General features: G+C 35.9%; 1 protein-coding gene across 1 annotated transcript in view; it reads right to left on the bottom strand.

The window, feature by feature from the left end:
• nkd (NKD inhibitor of WNT signaling pathway naked cuticle) overlaps positions 1-5,380 on the bottom strand; it is a 9,583-nt gene extending 4,203 nt beyond the window's left edge. The window contains exon 1 of the mRNA XM_013321986.1: positions 5,049-5,380. Within this exon, the coding sequence (XP_013177440.1) occupies positions 5,049-5,163 (115 nt within the window). The 5' untranslated portion in view covers positions 5,164-5,380. The remainder of the gene's footprint in view (positions 1-5,048) is intronic.
• Positions 5,381-18,184: the final 12,804 nt, after the last annotated feature.

Here is an 18,184-nt window from a genome sequence, read left to right as displayed (position 1 = left end):
ATGACTTAAGAACTCGAAGAAATCTGGATGATCTATATACCTACTTATGTTGTGAGGATTAGAAGCTCTACTAATCAGGATTAGAACTATATTTCTTAGGTTGTAACTTAAATATTTAGTTCTTCACTTCACTAATTTTATGTTTCATGAAAACAAAACTATACAACGCAATGCAATCCACTTAAATGTTTAAACCCATAAAATAGATTTTATAATAAAAGTAAAGAATTAAGTAAGTGGGTATTTTTAAATTTTCTATTAAGATATTATTTGAGTAATTTATTTTATAGCTGTTATAGCCAAAGAATTGATGCCCAGTTAAGTAATTATTACTCTTCTTACAGATATCCGTAAAACTAATTACAGTTGGGATCGTAATTGTCGGTTAAGAAAACGAATCTCATAAAAGAAATCGATCCGTGGGCCGTACAAGTTATAAGAAGGGTCGGCGAAGCACAAAGGGGTTTTGTAATACTAGCGATCGAGCGGGCGTAGTAAAGTCGGCGAGCGCTTGTTCAGATGATTCCAAGAAGGGCCCGAGTTCGGATCGCCTCAATGCTCAAATGCCTCGGCCCTGCGCCTGCGCCTCCGACATCTGCCGCTAACATTTTTTTTTGTATTCAACTCCCAAAAAGTAGGTATACGACGGACCTCTAACAGAAGCTTAAATGTTTTCTCAGAATAAAAGATAATAGTGTTTAGAGAAATTCTTCCTTTTATAAAACCGCACAGGTAATTATTATGTAGATATTAAATTAGCAAGTGTGAAAAAAATTACTTCAAAATGTAACTAACCTTCATAAATTCGTTTTATTATCTTAAAGAAAACCAAGAAAAGCCCATAAATTGAATTTTACAGAAATTTTTACATTTCTTGTCTTTGGATTTCTTTATTATATTATATCTCTGTTTTATAATTAAATGAGCGATGACAGCTTTTCTTTTAAATTAATACAAAATGTAAATTGATTATTACAATAAAATGTAAATTTTAAACATTTGATTAAATTAATAACATTCCTAAACGAGAATTATATATTTGCATAATGTTTTGGAAAGCGATAATTCTAACTTCGGAATTTGGACTAACACGTGGGGAGAGGTTACTCATATATCCGACCTAATGGACTGACCTTATTAAGACTAAATAATGAGATGAGTCTCGATGATAAACCATTGAAATAAACATTTTACAAATAATTGAAAGAACGTTAGGGTTTAACCTTGAATATTGTATACCTAAGTCACAAATAACAAACATAACATAAACCAGAGGCCAACGTGATTAGACCAGAGATCTAATGTTTTCTGAGGAAGCCTTGTGCGATCTACTAATTACAAGCTTCTTGAAATCTTGGCTTAGTTTAGTACACAATTGTGACATTTTATCAAAACAGCTTGAGTGTGCGCATTCGTCTGAGCATCTTCCGCTACGTTATGTTTTACGAATTTATATTTTTTGCCTAATAATCGCGACCGGCCTACGACCACCCCTGACATAAACGAAACTAAACAACTGAATTCCCATAGAAAAACAAAAGTAGTTTGTCATCAATTTATGACGAGTCCTTTTTCGCATCAGCTATAGATTTGTAAGTTGCATATCGATGTTATTGTTATTTTAACTTTAAATATGATTTAATTGACATGCATCTTCCTAATATTATAAATGCGAATGTTTAGATGGACGGATGATTGTCAGAAGGTAACTCTAGAACGGATGTATTAATCTCGCTGAAATTTGGCATAGATGAATAACACGTTCTGGAAGATCACATAGGTCACTAATTATGTTTTATTTAAATCCGCACGGTCGGAGTCGCAGGAAACAGCTAGTTTTTTTATAAAGTCTCACGGTTATAATGTAGGTTTTATTACTTGCTTGTACTTGGGTTGCATATCTCGGTTGGTATGAGTAAAAAACAAATGCTCAGTGACACACAAGTTTGGTAACTTGAGCGAGCAATAATGAGGGTAAGCCGACATTTGATACCGTCTTGCACAAACGCTTGGCTAGGTGACTGCGTTTCATGTGAATACCTACTAACTATTTAGTCTTAGTGGTTTTATGAAAGCTATGTTCAACAAATTACTTTTATATTATGAGAATTTACTTAAAAACTTTAAGTGCGGGAGTTAGTATATTATAGTATTTTTGTCCGTGCCCTTGACATTGCTCCCGAGCATTATATTGATCCGTTATCCGAAGGGAGAGGTCAATAGTGCACTCTCCAGTTACATCATTTGCAATATCACCCGGTAAGTTAACGTTTTAATATTTGTTTATAATTCGATATTAAGACACATACGATGAACATACATCTCTTGGATTTATTTCGATATATTTATGGTATTTCAAACATACTTATTCCATTGTGATTGTTTTTATAATATTTCTTTTATTTCGATTACAAACATGTAGGTACATATGTGCTTTAATATGTAGTTGAACAATTATTCTCGAAGTGACTACAGGTGCATTGTACGTTTGATGCGGTCAAACAGGAATACCCAATTTCACTGCAAATATATAAATTCCTTTAAAATGTCAGGCACTACAGGATATTTACTTGTCAAATACGTCTCAAATTGACTCGTTATGTAGTAAATTTAATTCCTCACTGAGAATTGACAGAGTATGTAATCTCACAAAAAAAAATATTTTCTCGGCTCAAACTTTTCGGTACATCTGCAATTATTGTTCAATTAGACATGTATCCGTTCATTCTAAAGCGGAACAAAATTAGAAATCGAGAAAAAACTCATCGCTTCGGGCTTCTTTCAAACTGGCCGGGAAAAAAAGCATTATACGGTGCGCACCCTAAATTATGCAACAAAAACGAAGTATCTCCGAAAATGTTCTTTGTGTCCGCCGCTTACTATAAATTGTAGAGTCGGGTACACACGCACTTTAGACTTTAGAGTGGAGAGTTTAAAGCCGGCTCGGGGACGTCTTTGATGTTAAATAAAAGGTATCATTGTCTCCGCTTCGTCGACGCGCTTTCAACTTTTCTCTTTGAAGTTAATCAAATGAGCGTCTCGCCTCGGTTTGTATCCAAAACTATATTAACAAACTCCGCGTCAGTGTGACGTCGAGCTCTGTTTGTGTGTGTTACATGAAAAACGTATCGTCTTCTAATTGAAGTGTACGGCGAGCTTATGTGTGCTGTAACTAAATACAAGCAGATCAAAGCGATCCGAGTCTACTTTGAAGTATTCGACGGGTAGTCAGCAGTCTACGCGCCGGAAGTTACTATTTTTTATGCAAATTATATAATTTACTGGTCGACACGATACTCCAATTGACATGTCATATCAAGGTATGCCTACAATATACTAAAATAATATTACTAAAGATATAACTTTATAAATATTTTATCGTGTAAGTACGGATTATTTTAAAACTTTTAAACACAATTAGAGTAAAAAATGGAAATATTCCAGGTATTTTTTAAAAGAAAATTGTGTTAAAAGGTTAAAACTCATTAACAGCATTTAAACAGTGTTACTTATCGGTATTTCATCCTCTGCTATATGCCATGTACAACTTTGTTTATGAAAGTATAATTCTTACGGGTAGCAATTCAACAGGCTTACTAGTAGTACGCCGTAGACCGGCTCTAATGTGTATAGGTATAACCCAAAAAATGCATTTTTTAGAACAGCTACTTTTGGTGTAGTTTACCTATCGTAGTCTACGTTACTGGCATATGTTAAGATATTCAAAAACTTATGATTTCAACAAGTTTTTTTTTATTAATATTTATTTGCAAGAATATAAAGATCGAGTACCAAAAGCACAAAAAGTAGTTTTGCTTAAAAAAACAAGTTCCAAAGTTATGAGTAGGACCAGTCGAGATAAGACTTACTCCCTTCGTTACGCTGGAGATTAAAAGATAAGAAGCTTTATGAACAAACTAGAAAGTGACTATAATAGAACTTGGAACACAAATAAAAGAAGCAGAACTTATTATTTTTCTTATTCTATGATAAAGAAGGAATAGCTAGAAACTCTTTCAATACATCGATCACATTTTGTTTGACGGTAAACTCGCTAACGTGCGATTTTTTAAATTATAGGTCAATACACTTTTCTATAGTAACCTTACTTTCTCATTTGGTACATTTTTTTATAATACTTTTTTTGACAACAATTACGATATGTTTTGCAAGGTATAAATCCGAGTTTTACCATAAGTAATGTCGGATAAACATAATGTTAAAAAAACTATTTTAACTGTATACTAAAGTATAGAATTCACATGAACTGCAGTATCTACTATCTAGTTTGATTAAAGAAAACTAAATTCTTTAACCAAACTAGATAGTAGATAGCTTGTCAGCAGATATGTTTAAATGACATTTGTTCAAATACCTGCTTTTTGAATAGTTTAACATTTTATTACTGAAAAGGAAATGACGAATATCGTGTCGACTTTATCGCGAGATCGCATTTAGTTTTTATTTCAATGTTCTATATTTTAGTATGTAGGTACAGTCATATCATTTGTAGATCAACACCATAAAATTAAGCAAACGAGGGAATTTGAAACGTATAAGGAATACAGAATAATTACAAGAAACCCAAACAAGCAAACAAAAAGTGCGTAATACATATTCATAATTCAGTTGGCCGCGTATCAAGTCTGTTCAGCTGCCATTGCTAGAAAATGCGATACAACGAAATCTACAAAACTTTTAATATGATCCACGGGACACCCAAGACTATCTATGAAAAAATCTGAAATTACATTAAAAGAGCGTCCATTCATTTAAAAACATCGCGAAAAAACAACGCGTAAAATTGTAAACATTGCCAAGTTCAAGGCTAAACGTGATATAAATAACAATTTTTGTGGAACCCTGGATGTAGCGTATTTTATATTGTTTTTTATTTATTTTATAATGACAACAATTTTAAGTGAATGGAACTTGTAATTTCATTCACCTAATTTAGTAGCTGCGTTAGAGATAACTACGAGGCACAGCTGTAGTGACCTAAAGTTATGTTTACATACGAAGTATTGCTGAATAATAATTCAACTTACTGCTAAACTTCTTGTATCCATTTCTAAACTTGTTGCGCCACCACTTGACGAAGTGGTGCGCCATGGGGGCGTCCGCGGCGGGTGCCGAAGCTCTCAACGTTTCGTAGCACGTCATGCGCTGCGCTCACGCACGCATCACTGTTACTTCAAAAGAGCCGCTAGCTTGTTATTTCACTGTTATTAATAACTAAACACTGCCACAATAAGCGATCACAACACAACACCTTTAGTTATCCGTCTATTTGAAAACGTACCCCGTGACCCAGTTGCCCGCGTGAATGTCGGACGAAGAGCCAGAGCGTACAACCGTCCCCCACGCGTATTATGAAGTGACTGACTGACTGATGGATGGGAGAAGGGAAGGAGCGCGCGCGGGAGAGCGGGACGGCGCTGCCGCCGCGGACTAGCGGCCGGCGCGGTGCTCTCGGAGGCTGGCTGGCCTCGTGACATAGACTAATAATAATAACTTCACCTATAAATAGACAGTGCATTTCTTTGAATTAAATTCCAAATTAAAAGTTAAATTATTTTCTCTTGAAAAATGGTTTCGGTCGCAATAAATTTCAAAGATTATTTGGCAAAAAACAGACCGGTTTTATTTGTATCAAAAAAAAGAAACTCTGCATTCATATAAAAACAAATTTAATAAAATAATTTAAGATATTTAACACATGAGAAATATCTTAATACTTTGTATAAAGTAGAAAATTAATTAGGATATGTAGTTTCAGACCTCTGCTGCGATCGCTGATAGGGATGAGACACATTTATCTTAGAATTTCAGATAATTCATATGTAAACCGTTTCTACAACATAAATATATTATTTAAATTTAAAAAGAATTTAATGTTCCTTACTGAACCTATGTATTCTTCCAGGCTATGTTTTACATCTGTGCCAAATTTTACGAAAATTTCGTTGAGCAGATCCGGAGATACTTTCTAACAAACATCCATCTATTCATCCATCCATTCAAAGTTCTGCATTTATAATATAATATTAGTAAGAAATTACCCATAGTCTTCATAAAAAAGTGATGAGTAAAATCATATAATAATAAGTTGGGTAAGATTGTTGAAAATAGTACTTGAATTGAATTTTCCTTTTTTTTTCGCCGTGTTTGAAGGGGTGTCGATTTTTTAACTCACGATCTGTTGAATGCGGTCATGCCTCCGCTTCCCATCCGGCTTAAATGATCTTAAAATTGATATTCGTTGTGTGACGAAATGCCCCTCCATGTCGGGTCACGGCTGGGTTCTAATAAGATTAACTAAACTGATTTGTGAACACTATTTGCTTTTAACAGTATGAAATAAGTAAAACAGTAGGTTTTCTTCCTTCCATGTCACTTTTTGTTATTATAAGTTATGAAATACTTGTCCAAAAATACATTGTTATCTTTTTTCTTTTTCAGAGAGAAAGACGGGTTTATCAATATGTTTCTATACGTGTATTTTAACAGTCAAATCTCACGGTAAGTAAGTTTTGTCGTGACTAAGAATAGCAGTATTTTTTATCTCTCACGATATTATACTTTTATATGTCCGCTACACCGTTACTTATCCCATTTGTAGTTTCAAAACAAAGCTTAACTTTATAAAAGAACTTAATGTCTTTAACATAAGCTGTTTAAACCAGCGAAGTTTTTTTTAAATATAGATTTGGTTCTTACAAATGTCTAATTCAATAAGAAGATAATATTTGTAAATTTATTAGTTTTAAATTTTATTTTTAAAAAATTATCGGAAGTTTTTAAGTAGTTTTTCGATTGTTACCATTATCACCAGCTTTATTGATTATCTGGAATTAAGGTTGCTATTTTATATTTGATGGTCTTCTCACTCATTTGTTTCTTATTCATGGAAAATCTTTTGCTTGCGCTTAATTAAAAGTAATCACTATCCACGGTCGATATTCTTGTGTTACGTCATAAGAAGGTACTTCAGCGAACTCATTTATCATGATGGCAACATCCCGTCAGTAGTCAATCAGTGATCAAAGGCGTGTGCCGTAGATGGATTGTAATTGCCCCAGTTGGCGCGCTCCTTGGGCCGCGCTACCGCCGCGCCGGCCGGGGTGGCGACCGCACAAGGATGTTACGGGTTCAACAGAGTGCATCTTCAACTTTATTTCTCCATATTCCCGCTTAGCCTTAGCCCACAAACTAGGGGGAGTGATTGCTTTTTATCCTACGCTAACCGGAAGACATATTTGTAAGATAAGCAAATGATGGGATGGGGAAGTGGTTTTTAACAAAAGAGGGGAAGCTTAGGAAGGATAAATATTCTGTTTAAGTGAGTCCTTCGTCGATTTAAAATAGGCAACGTATCTGCAATTGTGGATGTCTATGGGCAGCGGTTACTTCGCTATTTCGACAAGTTACGGTGACCACTGGCTCGTTATCCACATTTATTATAAAAATAAATATGAGTTTTGTTACATTCTCATCATTCATTATTTTATGCAATTTAGTAAACACCCGTTACGCTAATACTAATATAGAATTCATGATTTTAAGAAAACTCTATTGCCAAACTTGCAACGAAAGCTACCGTATTTCATCTTACTTTTACCATTAAGATATGAATTTAATATAACTAAGTGGTTTATTTCAACATCGGAAGGATATTTTTATTCGGCATATTTACTTCCACTTCCATAATTTAAAATACATATGTATTTTTATTAACTGCCGCAGTCGGAGTATATTGGTCAATCACACGTTATAAGGCATTGCCACCAAAGAAGAGTATCAACAAACATCACATGTGCTCTGTTGTTTGTAAACGTAACTAGATTCACAGTGGGTTAACGAAAGTAGTAAATATGTATAGGGCAGTAATAAAGGAAGGCGCACGCGCATAGGTCCGCTATCCAGCCTCCGCTCCCGCGGTCGATGACCCCCGCGCGCTGATTACAAAAAAAGATTATATGGCACGTACCTACCGGCTATAGTAACTTAAAGCTTTGCCGCTTACTATCTTATCGTAACTACACGCACAATTACGAAATCTGGAATTTAAGAGAGGAACTTTGTGTTGGACAAAAAAATGGACATTAATCTTGATACTCTAACATGAAGCATCGTATAGGAAACAACCCTGTAGGTCATGATCTACACCACACTACTCTTTGATGAGTGAATCACATCTAGGCATATCTCCATTAGCTCTTGTATCGCCAATCACCAATCACCAATACTTTATCACATTCTAAATACTTTCATAAAAAGACTTTACGGTGTGCGTGATTACTCTCATGTTAGATCAGTACAATTTGAAATAGTTAACAGAGTTGGATTCAGGTAGCAACTACCATATTTGCGTTCGAGTGAGAAAACACATTTACTAAATAAACTTAACAAATCTCAGAACCCATTCGTCTAATCGTTACGGTAAACAGAAGCAATATAGACAAGAACAAAAATGTATATGAATCCAATTAGTGAGCCAGTTTTGCTGCTTCTTAAGTATGGCTAACCTCTATGTATCATTGATTTTGGCGCCTCGCTGAATATAAATCAAATTATAGTCTTCAACATAAAAACTCGCGTTTTATTCGAGGAATAAATTATATATAAAACGTATAAACAGTTCCTGTATAATTTTATTCAAAATAAAAATTAATTATCGTATTGTTTCATGAAACAATGACTATTATTATATTGAAGTGAAAGTAAAAGGGTATTATAGTTGTTACGTTACAAAAGAATAAATTAACGGATGGATATACTCAGTCTAAATGTTACAATGAACGGTTCTAGGAATAGAACAATTAATATAATTGTTTCGGTATCTCGAAAAACGTGACTTGAGCGATAATATCGTGTTCGGTGCGGGCTGATACGGGGGAACAGCTGGCGAGAGTGGCTCGCCTCCGTAACGATGTTGCTAACCCATCCTTCGTACAAAGGACAGAATATGTTTTACGTTCCAATCCAACACGGATATGTTTTCACTGTAGACAAGCTGCACGTTTGTAACTAACCTTAAATCTCTTGTCACCATTTTATTATCTACTAGACAAACATTTATTTATCTAGTAAGTCTGGTCAGCACTTCAGTGAAGAAAATGATTTCTACACTTAATACATTTAAGTAAATTCTAGGAATTATGTTTTTTTAACCGCAGTGTACATTGATTTGTCTCTGACTAGTGAAATTTACAGTCACCCGATCAAGAAATCTACAAAGCTCGACTTCAAATTAGAATTTTACTACCTCTTCGTGTTAGGTTTATTGTCGACGATTTATCTGCGACCGAGATGAGGTCGTATTCCAAAAATGACTTACAACAAACATTGTTTTATGTTCGTTATAAAAAAAAATATCGCGGAGCTACACGCCTTGAACTTTTCTTTTGTTGTTTATGGTTAACCGAAAGATGTAACTTTGTCTATTATTAAGCTAAGTCTGTTCACGTATTTTATGAGATATAAAAACAATTTTTATTTAATCATTTAACTGACTACTGAATAAAAAGCTGTAACGAGATGTAATAAACAGAGATGTTGAAGCAAATGTAAACAAAAACATTAATCACAATTTATGATTAATATGATTAATTATAAAAATAAAGCTTACAGTTTTTTACTAATACTGATACGTTTTACGTTTGTAAGGTCCCAACAACCTGTATTTTATTATATTATTAAAAATAAAAATGTCGCCATTTTGCAACAGAAATATATCAGAAATCTACATAAAAAATGCAATTAAAAATAAAATACAAGATGAATAATTCCCATCCCACGTGGTTCATTAAAAATAATGATCAACAAATCCGTGATAGTCGAGGAAACATGGCGTTAAAGTGTCCGTTAAAATCAAGTTATCACGATTAAACAACAAAAAGAATGCGAGACGTAGCCGGGCCCGGGTACGACTTGGGTGGTATGTTCCTAGTATACCGGAGGTGGGCCACGGGACTCTATTATACAAGAAATCTATAAACCTCGTCACTCCTGTTACAAAAATAAAAATCGCCATTGTAATTGGAACTGATCGTCTATTTCTAAACTATTTTACTATATCATTTAATAAAGACCACCTAGTGACCTACTAAAGAAATAAATTACCAAGAGTTTAATAATATCTAGAAGATTCCGTACATTAAACTTTGGACAAAGTTTTATTGAAATTGTTAGTATTTCAATGCAATACACAAAGACAGAAAATGTGCAAAAACTTGAATAATAATATATTATACTTATATCATAATTGCTGCTTACTCTTTGTTGATAGATAAAATAATATTTATATTTTTATCAAAGATATTAACATGGACATAACACATATGTATGTTATATTCCTAGTCGGCGATGTGCAACGTAATTCTTGCGTGTTTATTTACTCAATGTTGTGACTACTGTTGTAAATTTATTTTTCCTAATAGAATAAGACATGTATTGACTTTATGAACATCGTTTATTATTGAAAAAAAAACGATAAAATATGTTCGAGTGGGCAATGCCCACGCGGTCGAAGTGGGCCGGCCACGGCTGGCCGACTGCCAAATATCTGAACAGCGGCAGAAATAAAACGCTTCTATCAACATTCCAGGTCATTTCGTGCGATTATCTTTTTCGTTTTGGCTACACACATATATTTTTTTGTATGTATCTACAAATAATGTATTTTGTCATATCTGCACTTGATTTTAAACGTGGGCTTACCTTGTCAGGAACTGCTTACGCTCTGTCATCCTGCATTAGATTGACTCATCTTAGGTAAGCATATTGAACTATGTCTACAAAAATTTTCGCCCCTTGAGAACAATAGCGTTGCCGTGTTTTTCGCTAACCTAGGACAACGTTCCAATCAGATAGAAATATATAAGTATAAGAATTGGCGGTGAACTTATTGTATAGAACTTTTCATTATAAGAAAAACTTCCATAAAGTAAAGATTAACAGAATGCCACAGGTTATAAAATCTCCTAAAGATAACTTACATAATTTTAATGTATAACAACAGGCGTATAGCTTAGCACGGCGGCACCTCAAAGCAGTAACATACGACTACCCTTACCTCCGCCCGTCCTCCCCGCGTCCCGCGCGCATCTCAACGCCGCGCGAACACATTTTTTTTCCAGCCAAAGAACCAGTTCCCTCCGTCGGATGTTCTCAGTGATTCCGCCTTAATAGCTACGGAGTGTGATTATCATTATTTCTATTACATAACAAACTCTGATATATTACCATGGTTGTATATCAGCATACTTACGTTTAAGATTATTTGAAAAGTTGGGTTAAAAGTTCACGTATAGTTTCATCATGTTTGTAACTTTAAAAAATTGTTTTTCATTGTGAATAGAATTAAATAGCCTTAATAATAGGCTAGGAATATCATGAAGTTCTAAATTATTAAACTTGAACCTAATTACTATTTTTGTCCCTATCCTATCCCATTTATAAATATGTATTAGTTTGATTTTATAACTCTGGTTTAATTTATGAAGTCGCGCCGATGTAATTTCAATTTTGCATTTTAATAACGTTTAGAGAATAATGTTTCTAACAATGCTACTTCCGATGACGGTTAAAATAAACGGCGCATAAAGTAATTCACCAAAGCTATTAGCTTTGGTAAATGTGCTATTGCAAATGTACTATTTAACAAATTAGTTTCAGCAAAGTGCGATACAAATCGCAAGTTTCGGTCGAATGAGTTTTAACAGGCAGGAAGCCATCGCCGGGCGCTAACGGGGCGAGAACGGCGCGGGGCAGGGGTTGCGCCGCTTTACGGTTCCCACAGGGATGCTACGTGTCGGCGACTATCAAAGGGATTTAAATGATATCAATGGCTTTGTGCTACTGCGGGGCCCTTTGTCGGCTCCAGCGGCAATTGCGCCACCGGCCGTGACGATCTATTGCCGATACACGACGCACATCAAAGGCGCCGACAACGCTTGTGTCGCGTGCCGCCGCTGTTTCGCAATACATTTTTTGTAGGAAACCGACTTCTATTCTAGTGAGCTGTTATTAAAATATACTCGTTTTATTGCTGTTATTAGCTACGAGGAATTTTTAATAGCTATTACTATGATTAATCACATTTTATTGGCGTTTTTATTTCAACTCTGAAATAGCAGGATTTGTTAAAATACGTACAAAAATATTTCTTATTAAGTTTGAAATAACATTACATTTACTATAAAAGCTGATGACCAACATTTATATCACGCAACTATAATACATAAGTAAAAGTATATTTGTATGTAGTAATACAATTATTTATCAGTGTGAGTGTTTCATATTTGTGAATTAAACTGATAACATACTATGATGTAGTTGGACATAACATACGATATGTAAATATTTAATGTAGTGTATTTATTTTTATCGTATTACCCATAAAGGCAAAAAAGTCACTGCACGAATTTAGATAAGAGACAAAAACTGTTAAAACGTATCCGAAAATAGGGGGCGTGCGCTGCGTCGGCGGACCGGTGATGCTTATCTCGCGCGCTTTGATCTCGCCGCCAAGCGTCGCCGCGCCTCCCTCCCCCCGAAACTTCACCGCTTTGTCTCATCTTTTAAGCACGGGATAATGAATAACATTATTTTGTTATTAGATACCACATCTGCCATCATAATAACGTGTTAAGTTTTATAGTAAGTGTTTCATTAATAAAATAACGAACGATAAGAAACAACAAGAATTTTCAATGTTTGTTTGTAGCCGGCAGACGATCACGTGCGTGAATATAATAGATGTTTCTGAAAGTATATACATAATATTATATTAAAATAACTTCGTAGTGGAACAGATTGTTATTTTATGTTTCGTTTTGTTGACTTGTAGTGTGTTAAAACCAAAGCTTCGTGTTAGCTATAAAGCCCGTGCCCTGTGTATAGCCTCAGGCTGCAAGTCGCGATAGCATCGCGCGTGCAGTCGGCGACGGTTAGGGCGAGCGAGTGCGTCCGGCGCGCCATCAAATTAATTACCCTTATATTTTATCCCTTTGTCGGCTACCGCTCGGATGGGCCGCCGACACCCGCCTCTTGCCGAGTTTCGCTTAAGCGAATCACTTTGTATCTGAATGCCGTTTACGTTTACCACCGGTTTGTAAGAACGGTGATTTTATTCTCAGTAGTTTTAGAGATAATCAGTTAGAATCATTCGGCGCGAACGACGTGCTTTCGTTACAAAGTCCAGTGTCAGAATGAATAGTGAGTGGACATAAACGTCGACATTTTAGTAAGGCTTGTGTTGAATCAATACACGGCCACATTTCCGGATTTTCTTCCTAAGAGTAAAGACACATTTTTCGTTAAAATAACGTTGATTTGGTTGTTTCTGATTCATGGCAGACGTGATGGGGTTGCCCTGAATTAGCGTTTGGGGCTATTAATAAAAATTTGTAGTACTATCCTGTGATTATATGCTTGCTAAATATACAATGTGTTATACGTTGGTTTTGATGTTAATTTTTTTTATATTTTTAAATACTATAGTATATTATTTCAACAATAGATGTGTACTTACCTACGGCCACGTAAGGTCACATTAATTATTCAGTGTGTATTGTGTAAGGAGGGCGATAAAATGAATCAATCGGGTACCGGCGACTTCCGTCGTCAGCGCGCGGGGTCGACGGACCGCGACTGCTTCACGGTAGCCGCCTCGAACCCCGCTACCAGGTTCCCGTGTTCAACTCCTACTTTATTTTATTTTTATACAAAAATGCGATATCAAAGCACGACAACGAAATATACTACGAGATATTGCAATTAAATAAGTAATTATTAACACAGTTTGTTATTTAAAACAGCAGATGCTTATTTTTTTTTTCTAATTTTCATCATTTAATAAAATGTGGATAAAGGCAGAAGCTAAGTAAATGTTACTCGACATCATTCCATATATTCCCTTGTGTATTGCCGGAACCAATGTTAGCTGTGAAACCGCTTAATGGCCGTGCATTTGACATGTATTTACGAAGTTATTTATTTTACAGACACGCTAATTGCAATCGCCGACAGTCTGTGACAAATTACAACACACGCAACGCAACTGCTGGCCTATTTTATTTATTCTCATGACACACTCGCGCGGGAGAAATATTACCACCCGAAACTTGTTTTGTTTTAAAACGATTAACTTAAAAGCATTCTTTTACTATTTTTAATGTATCCGCAGATCAGATTAAATTGATAAATTCTTGAATGGGAAGAGCTGTTTAAAAATCATGAATAATTTGAATATAAATGTGTTCTCGTCTTTGGAAAATAAGACGAACGTAAGTGAGTTCTTTTGTGAATACAAACTACATATTCGTCAAATATATGTAATCACCATTGACATTAATGAAATGAAGGGGCCAAATGTGAAGTCGAAATCTGGTTTATTCTCGTGTTTATACGCAATATCAACGGTGTCATGAAAAAAAACTAGCCTCCAAATTGAGTATTTTGAGGCGCGGCGCGCGGAGGCGGCGGCAGTCAAAGGCCCGCGGTGATCAAAGGCGCCGCCGCCGGCCGCCGCGGCTTTGATCTCGCCGCATGAAGTGCAAATTATGTTATAAAGACAGCGAGTGGCGCGCTCGCCGCCCGAGCCCGTCGCCCGCGCCCGCCGCCGCAGAGCTGGGCTGCTAATTAATTCAATCCACCGCGATGTGCCCGCGCCACTTGGTGCCCAAGCGGGTGCTGAAGCCAGGGTTGACAATTGCCACGTGTACTCAACGCCTTTATCTGTGCTACACCATAGACAAGCATCAAAATAAGTTGGTTTCACATAAAATAATAAAAATAATTATTTTTATAGTATGTCATCCCTGCCTTTTGTTTTTACAAAACAGATATGGGAATATGGCTTGTGCACGTGTTACAGCAGTGGATACTCACGCTAAAGATTTGTATTTAATACGTTTGCTTTTGGCATTTGATAAACAAAGTTACAAAGGTGATAATATATTTAATAATAATACCAACATCGGATAAAATTTTCTTCATAATCCTTCGTTGCATTGTTTATAAGAGATTTGGCAGCCCTGTATTACGGCAGGTAGGCACTGACTGCACACTCGCCCTCTTTAACGACCATTTGTTTTTTTTTAATTCCCTTTGAAGGCAAAACCTTTGTAGTTGGCTGACATAACCTCAAAGTTCCTTGTTATACCAAACAATCTAAGCGTTTGTGTTAGTGTGTATATAGCAAACTTATTTTTAAATCAAGCAAGTAAAATATGAATAAAGTGAATACTCAGTAAAGCTAAGTATGATTTAAATACCGCAATAATAATTAATCATTCCCCGTTTAAATTATCATCTTGCATTTCTAATAATAAAATAAACTTTTTTCAGTTTTAAAGCAATTATCATTTATTATTAGTTGCGAGGATTAAAAAAAAAACGTTCGTCCCAGTAGAGTGCCTAATATTGGTCTCTTTGTGTCTCCATTTCGGCGCTGTCGTTTTATGCGGAAGGAGCAAACACTTCGTAGAATAACCGGGCGGAGATATTTTGTTCAAGCAATTTATGGCCATTATACGGCGGTCGTTTGTAAACAATAACCGGTTCGAAGATGTTGGGTCCCTTTGAATGTGTTTCGCGCGCATTCGGTATCTGTGGCCGTGGCTCGGTCGCCGCTCGGACGAATCGCACCGCAATAGTGATGACAATCGCTACACTCTTTTTTACTTACATTGAATGGCGAAGCTATAATGATAATCGTTTAAAGTTAACTTGTCGATGGAACGGACACAGAATATAATGGGTAATATGTTCTTTTCACTTTAACTATCAATGTGTCCTGCAACGAAATCAAGATCTACTCCTATGGCAACAGCAAGAAGTCCTATGTTTTTTCATCTAGCCATTACAAACTTCTTCCATCAAAAGAGGATATACACATATATATATATACAGATTCTTCTATCTTATTCATATAATTATTTCATTCAATATAATGTTCCCTTCATGCTTATACCATAATTAAATGATATAGCCGACTTATAATGGATAATAACAAGTTATTTGGTACAGCACTAAGCACAGGGGAGAGGCGCGGGGTGCGGAGTATGACGCGACGCGGGGGAAGGGACGGCCGAGCCGATAGCCGCGTGCGTCGACCCGCGGCGCGGTGCGCTTTGATCTCACCGCCCGCGCCGCGTCGGCGAGCGCGCAAAGGCCTGGAGATCTCGCCCCGGTACCCTCCCCCCAACCTCGCTCCGGACTCGGCCACCGCACACCTGCCCATAGTCGCCAGCCGCTAGTCGCTCTCGACCAAAGAAAGTAAACGATAGTTATCACTGTATAGGTCGCCGCTTCAACAGTCAAGAAAAAACTGCATGATTAAAAGGGCCTCAAGATAATTTAGTAATTTGCTCGCCGATATGTGACTAGTACGATACATTTTTGATTATAATTATTGAACACTGCCTTCTTCTAATAACACCTTTCTTCTAATTATTTAAGAAATGCTTTTACCAATTGTTATTTAAATTAGAGATTAGATGACTGTCACTTAAGTAAAAAGGTATAAATATAACAAAAGAAAAAGAAAGGGCAACTGTAAAATGTATTTGTTATTTATAAAATATTTTATGGCTTGGAGAGTGGAGGCGGAATACGTCGCATCCCGCGGGTGTCGTAAGACCCGCTGAAGGGACGAAATATAAATAAACGACGACACCAGCGGCGTCCCATTGAATTGAAAACACCAATGCGGCTTGTCTTTCCATCTGACAAAAGTTGATAGTCAATACGAGTAGCACTTTATAGATGGGCTTGATTCCGATTCTGAAGAATTACATTTATAACACCTTGTATGGGTGAAGAAATGTCATTGTTGAAGAGGTTACCTTTAATTTACATGCAATCTTGCATTATCGTTAATTATTTTGAAGAAATTCACACATAACCATCAGTTTTGTAGAGCTGACGAATGAAGATTGGTAAAGAAATAAACACACTTAGGGCTGCAAACACAGTGTGCTTGAAGTACTTAGTCGGTACTGACAGCTTCAAGTAGGGTTTAGAGACCGGAATAACGATCATCAACTGCTAATCACCCAAAGTTGACCGCTTAAAGCTGTCGACGTGTACCTATAGTAACGCCCTAAATCTAAAGAAGCTAAGTGATTGTAACAATTTATTCTAAAATCACATTGCAGGGTTGCCAAAACTGCAACGAAACTAGGGTTGATTATAATAATTTTAAGATTCTTGACTCGTAAATCTTCTATGTAAAGGGAGTAACTGAGGGTTGGTGAGTTAGAGGTGGTACTCTTACTATAATAATACTAATCCCCTTCGCCATCTTGATTTGACTGTATGTAGTGTGCCATAAAATAAACGCGTAACGAAATTCACCACGTTATTTGGCGCAAGTAAGTTTCTAAATCTTAACCCATTCGTTTTTAGCTCAATAAACATTGTGGTGAGATTGTCAGTCACAAAGTTATTCGGTAATCAAAATTAAGTCTCACTTCGCCTTCAGACTTACAAAAAGTTAATCTAGGTTTCCTATTCTATTGTTTATATAATTCTTTACGATCTTCTAGTATATAAAATAAATACATAGATTTTTTTGATAAGGTATTCGATGTCGTTTCTGGCTGGCTACCCTACACTTCCACCAAACAGTTACTGGGAACCGCTATTTCCGACATTCTACGAACGCACTCGAAACCGCCGTTGACAGATAATGTTTCTGTTATTGTTTTATTCAACTTAACAACGGATGTGGATTTTATTCACTTGTTTGTGTTCTTAATTTAAACAGACTATATAAAATACTCTTTTTGTTTGTACTTCTACTTATGATTAAAAATTTATTATTAATTTTATAAATATTTTAATGGTGTGGACAATATAGACGATAAATTACACCTAAAGGTTATATAAATATAAACTGATATTAAAATAGATACAATTTGTTGTTTAATAACTTGGTATATTTAAATATGGTGAAATGATGTAAAAATCTGTCGGCAGACATTAGCATATTTTATCCTAACAGATGTAAAAACGTCGGAATTGATATTTAAATGTGGTGGAAATGTAAAACAAACTCCGCGAGTGGTCCGCCGCCGCGCCGCTGTGTCGGCTCGGTGGTTGCAGCTGATAGCGGTATTACCATAGTATTCACTCGACCGAGCTTGTTACGGCTTTCCCGATGCGGAAGGCCTGC

Source organism: Papilio xuthus, unplaced genomic scaffold (assembly GCF_000836235.2).
Source record: "Papilio xuthus unplaced genomic scaffold, Pxut_1.1 DF825946.1, whole genome shotgun sequence".
NCBI classification, from domain to species: domain Eukaryota; kingdom Metazoa; phylum Arthropoda; class Insecta; order Lepidoptera; family Papilionidae; genus Papilio; species Papilio xuthus.
This window is presented reverse-complemented; position numbering and strand designations above follow the sequence as displayed.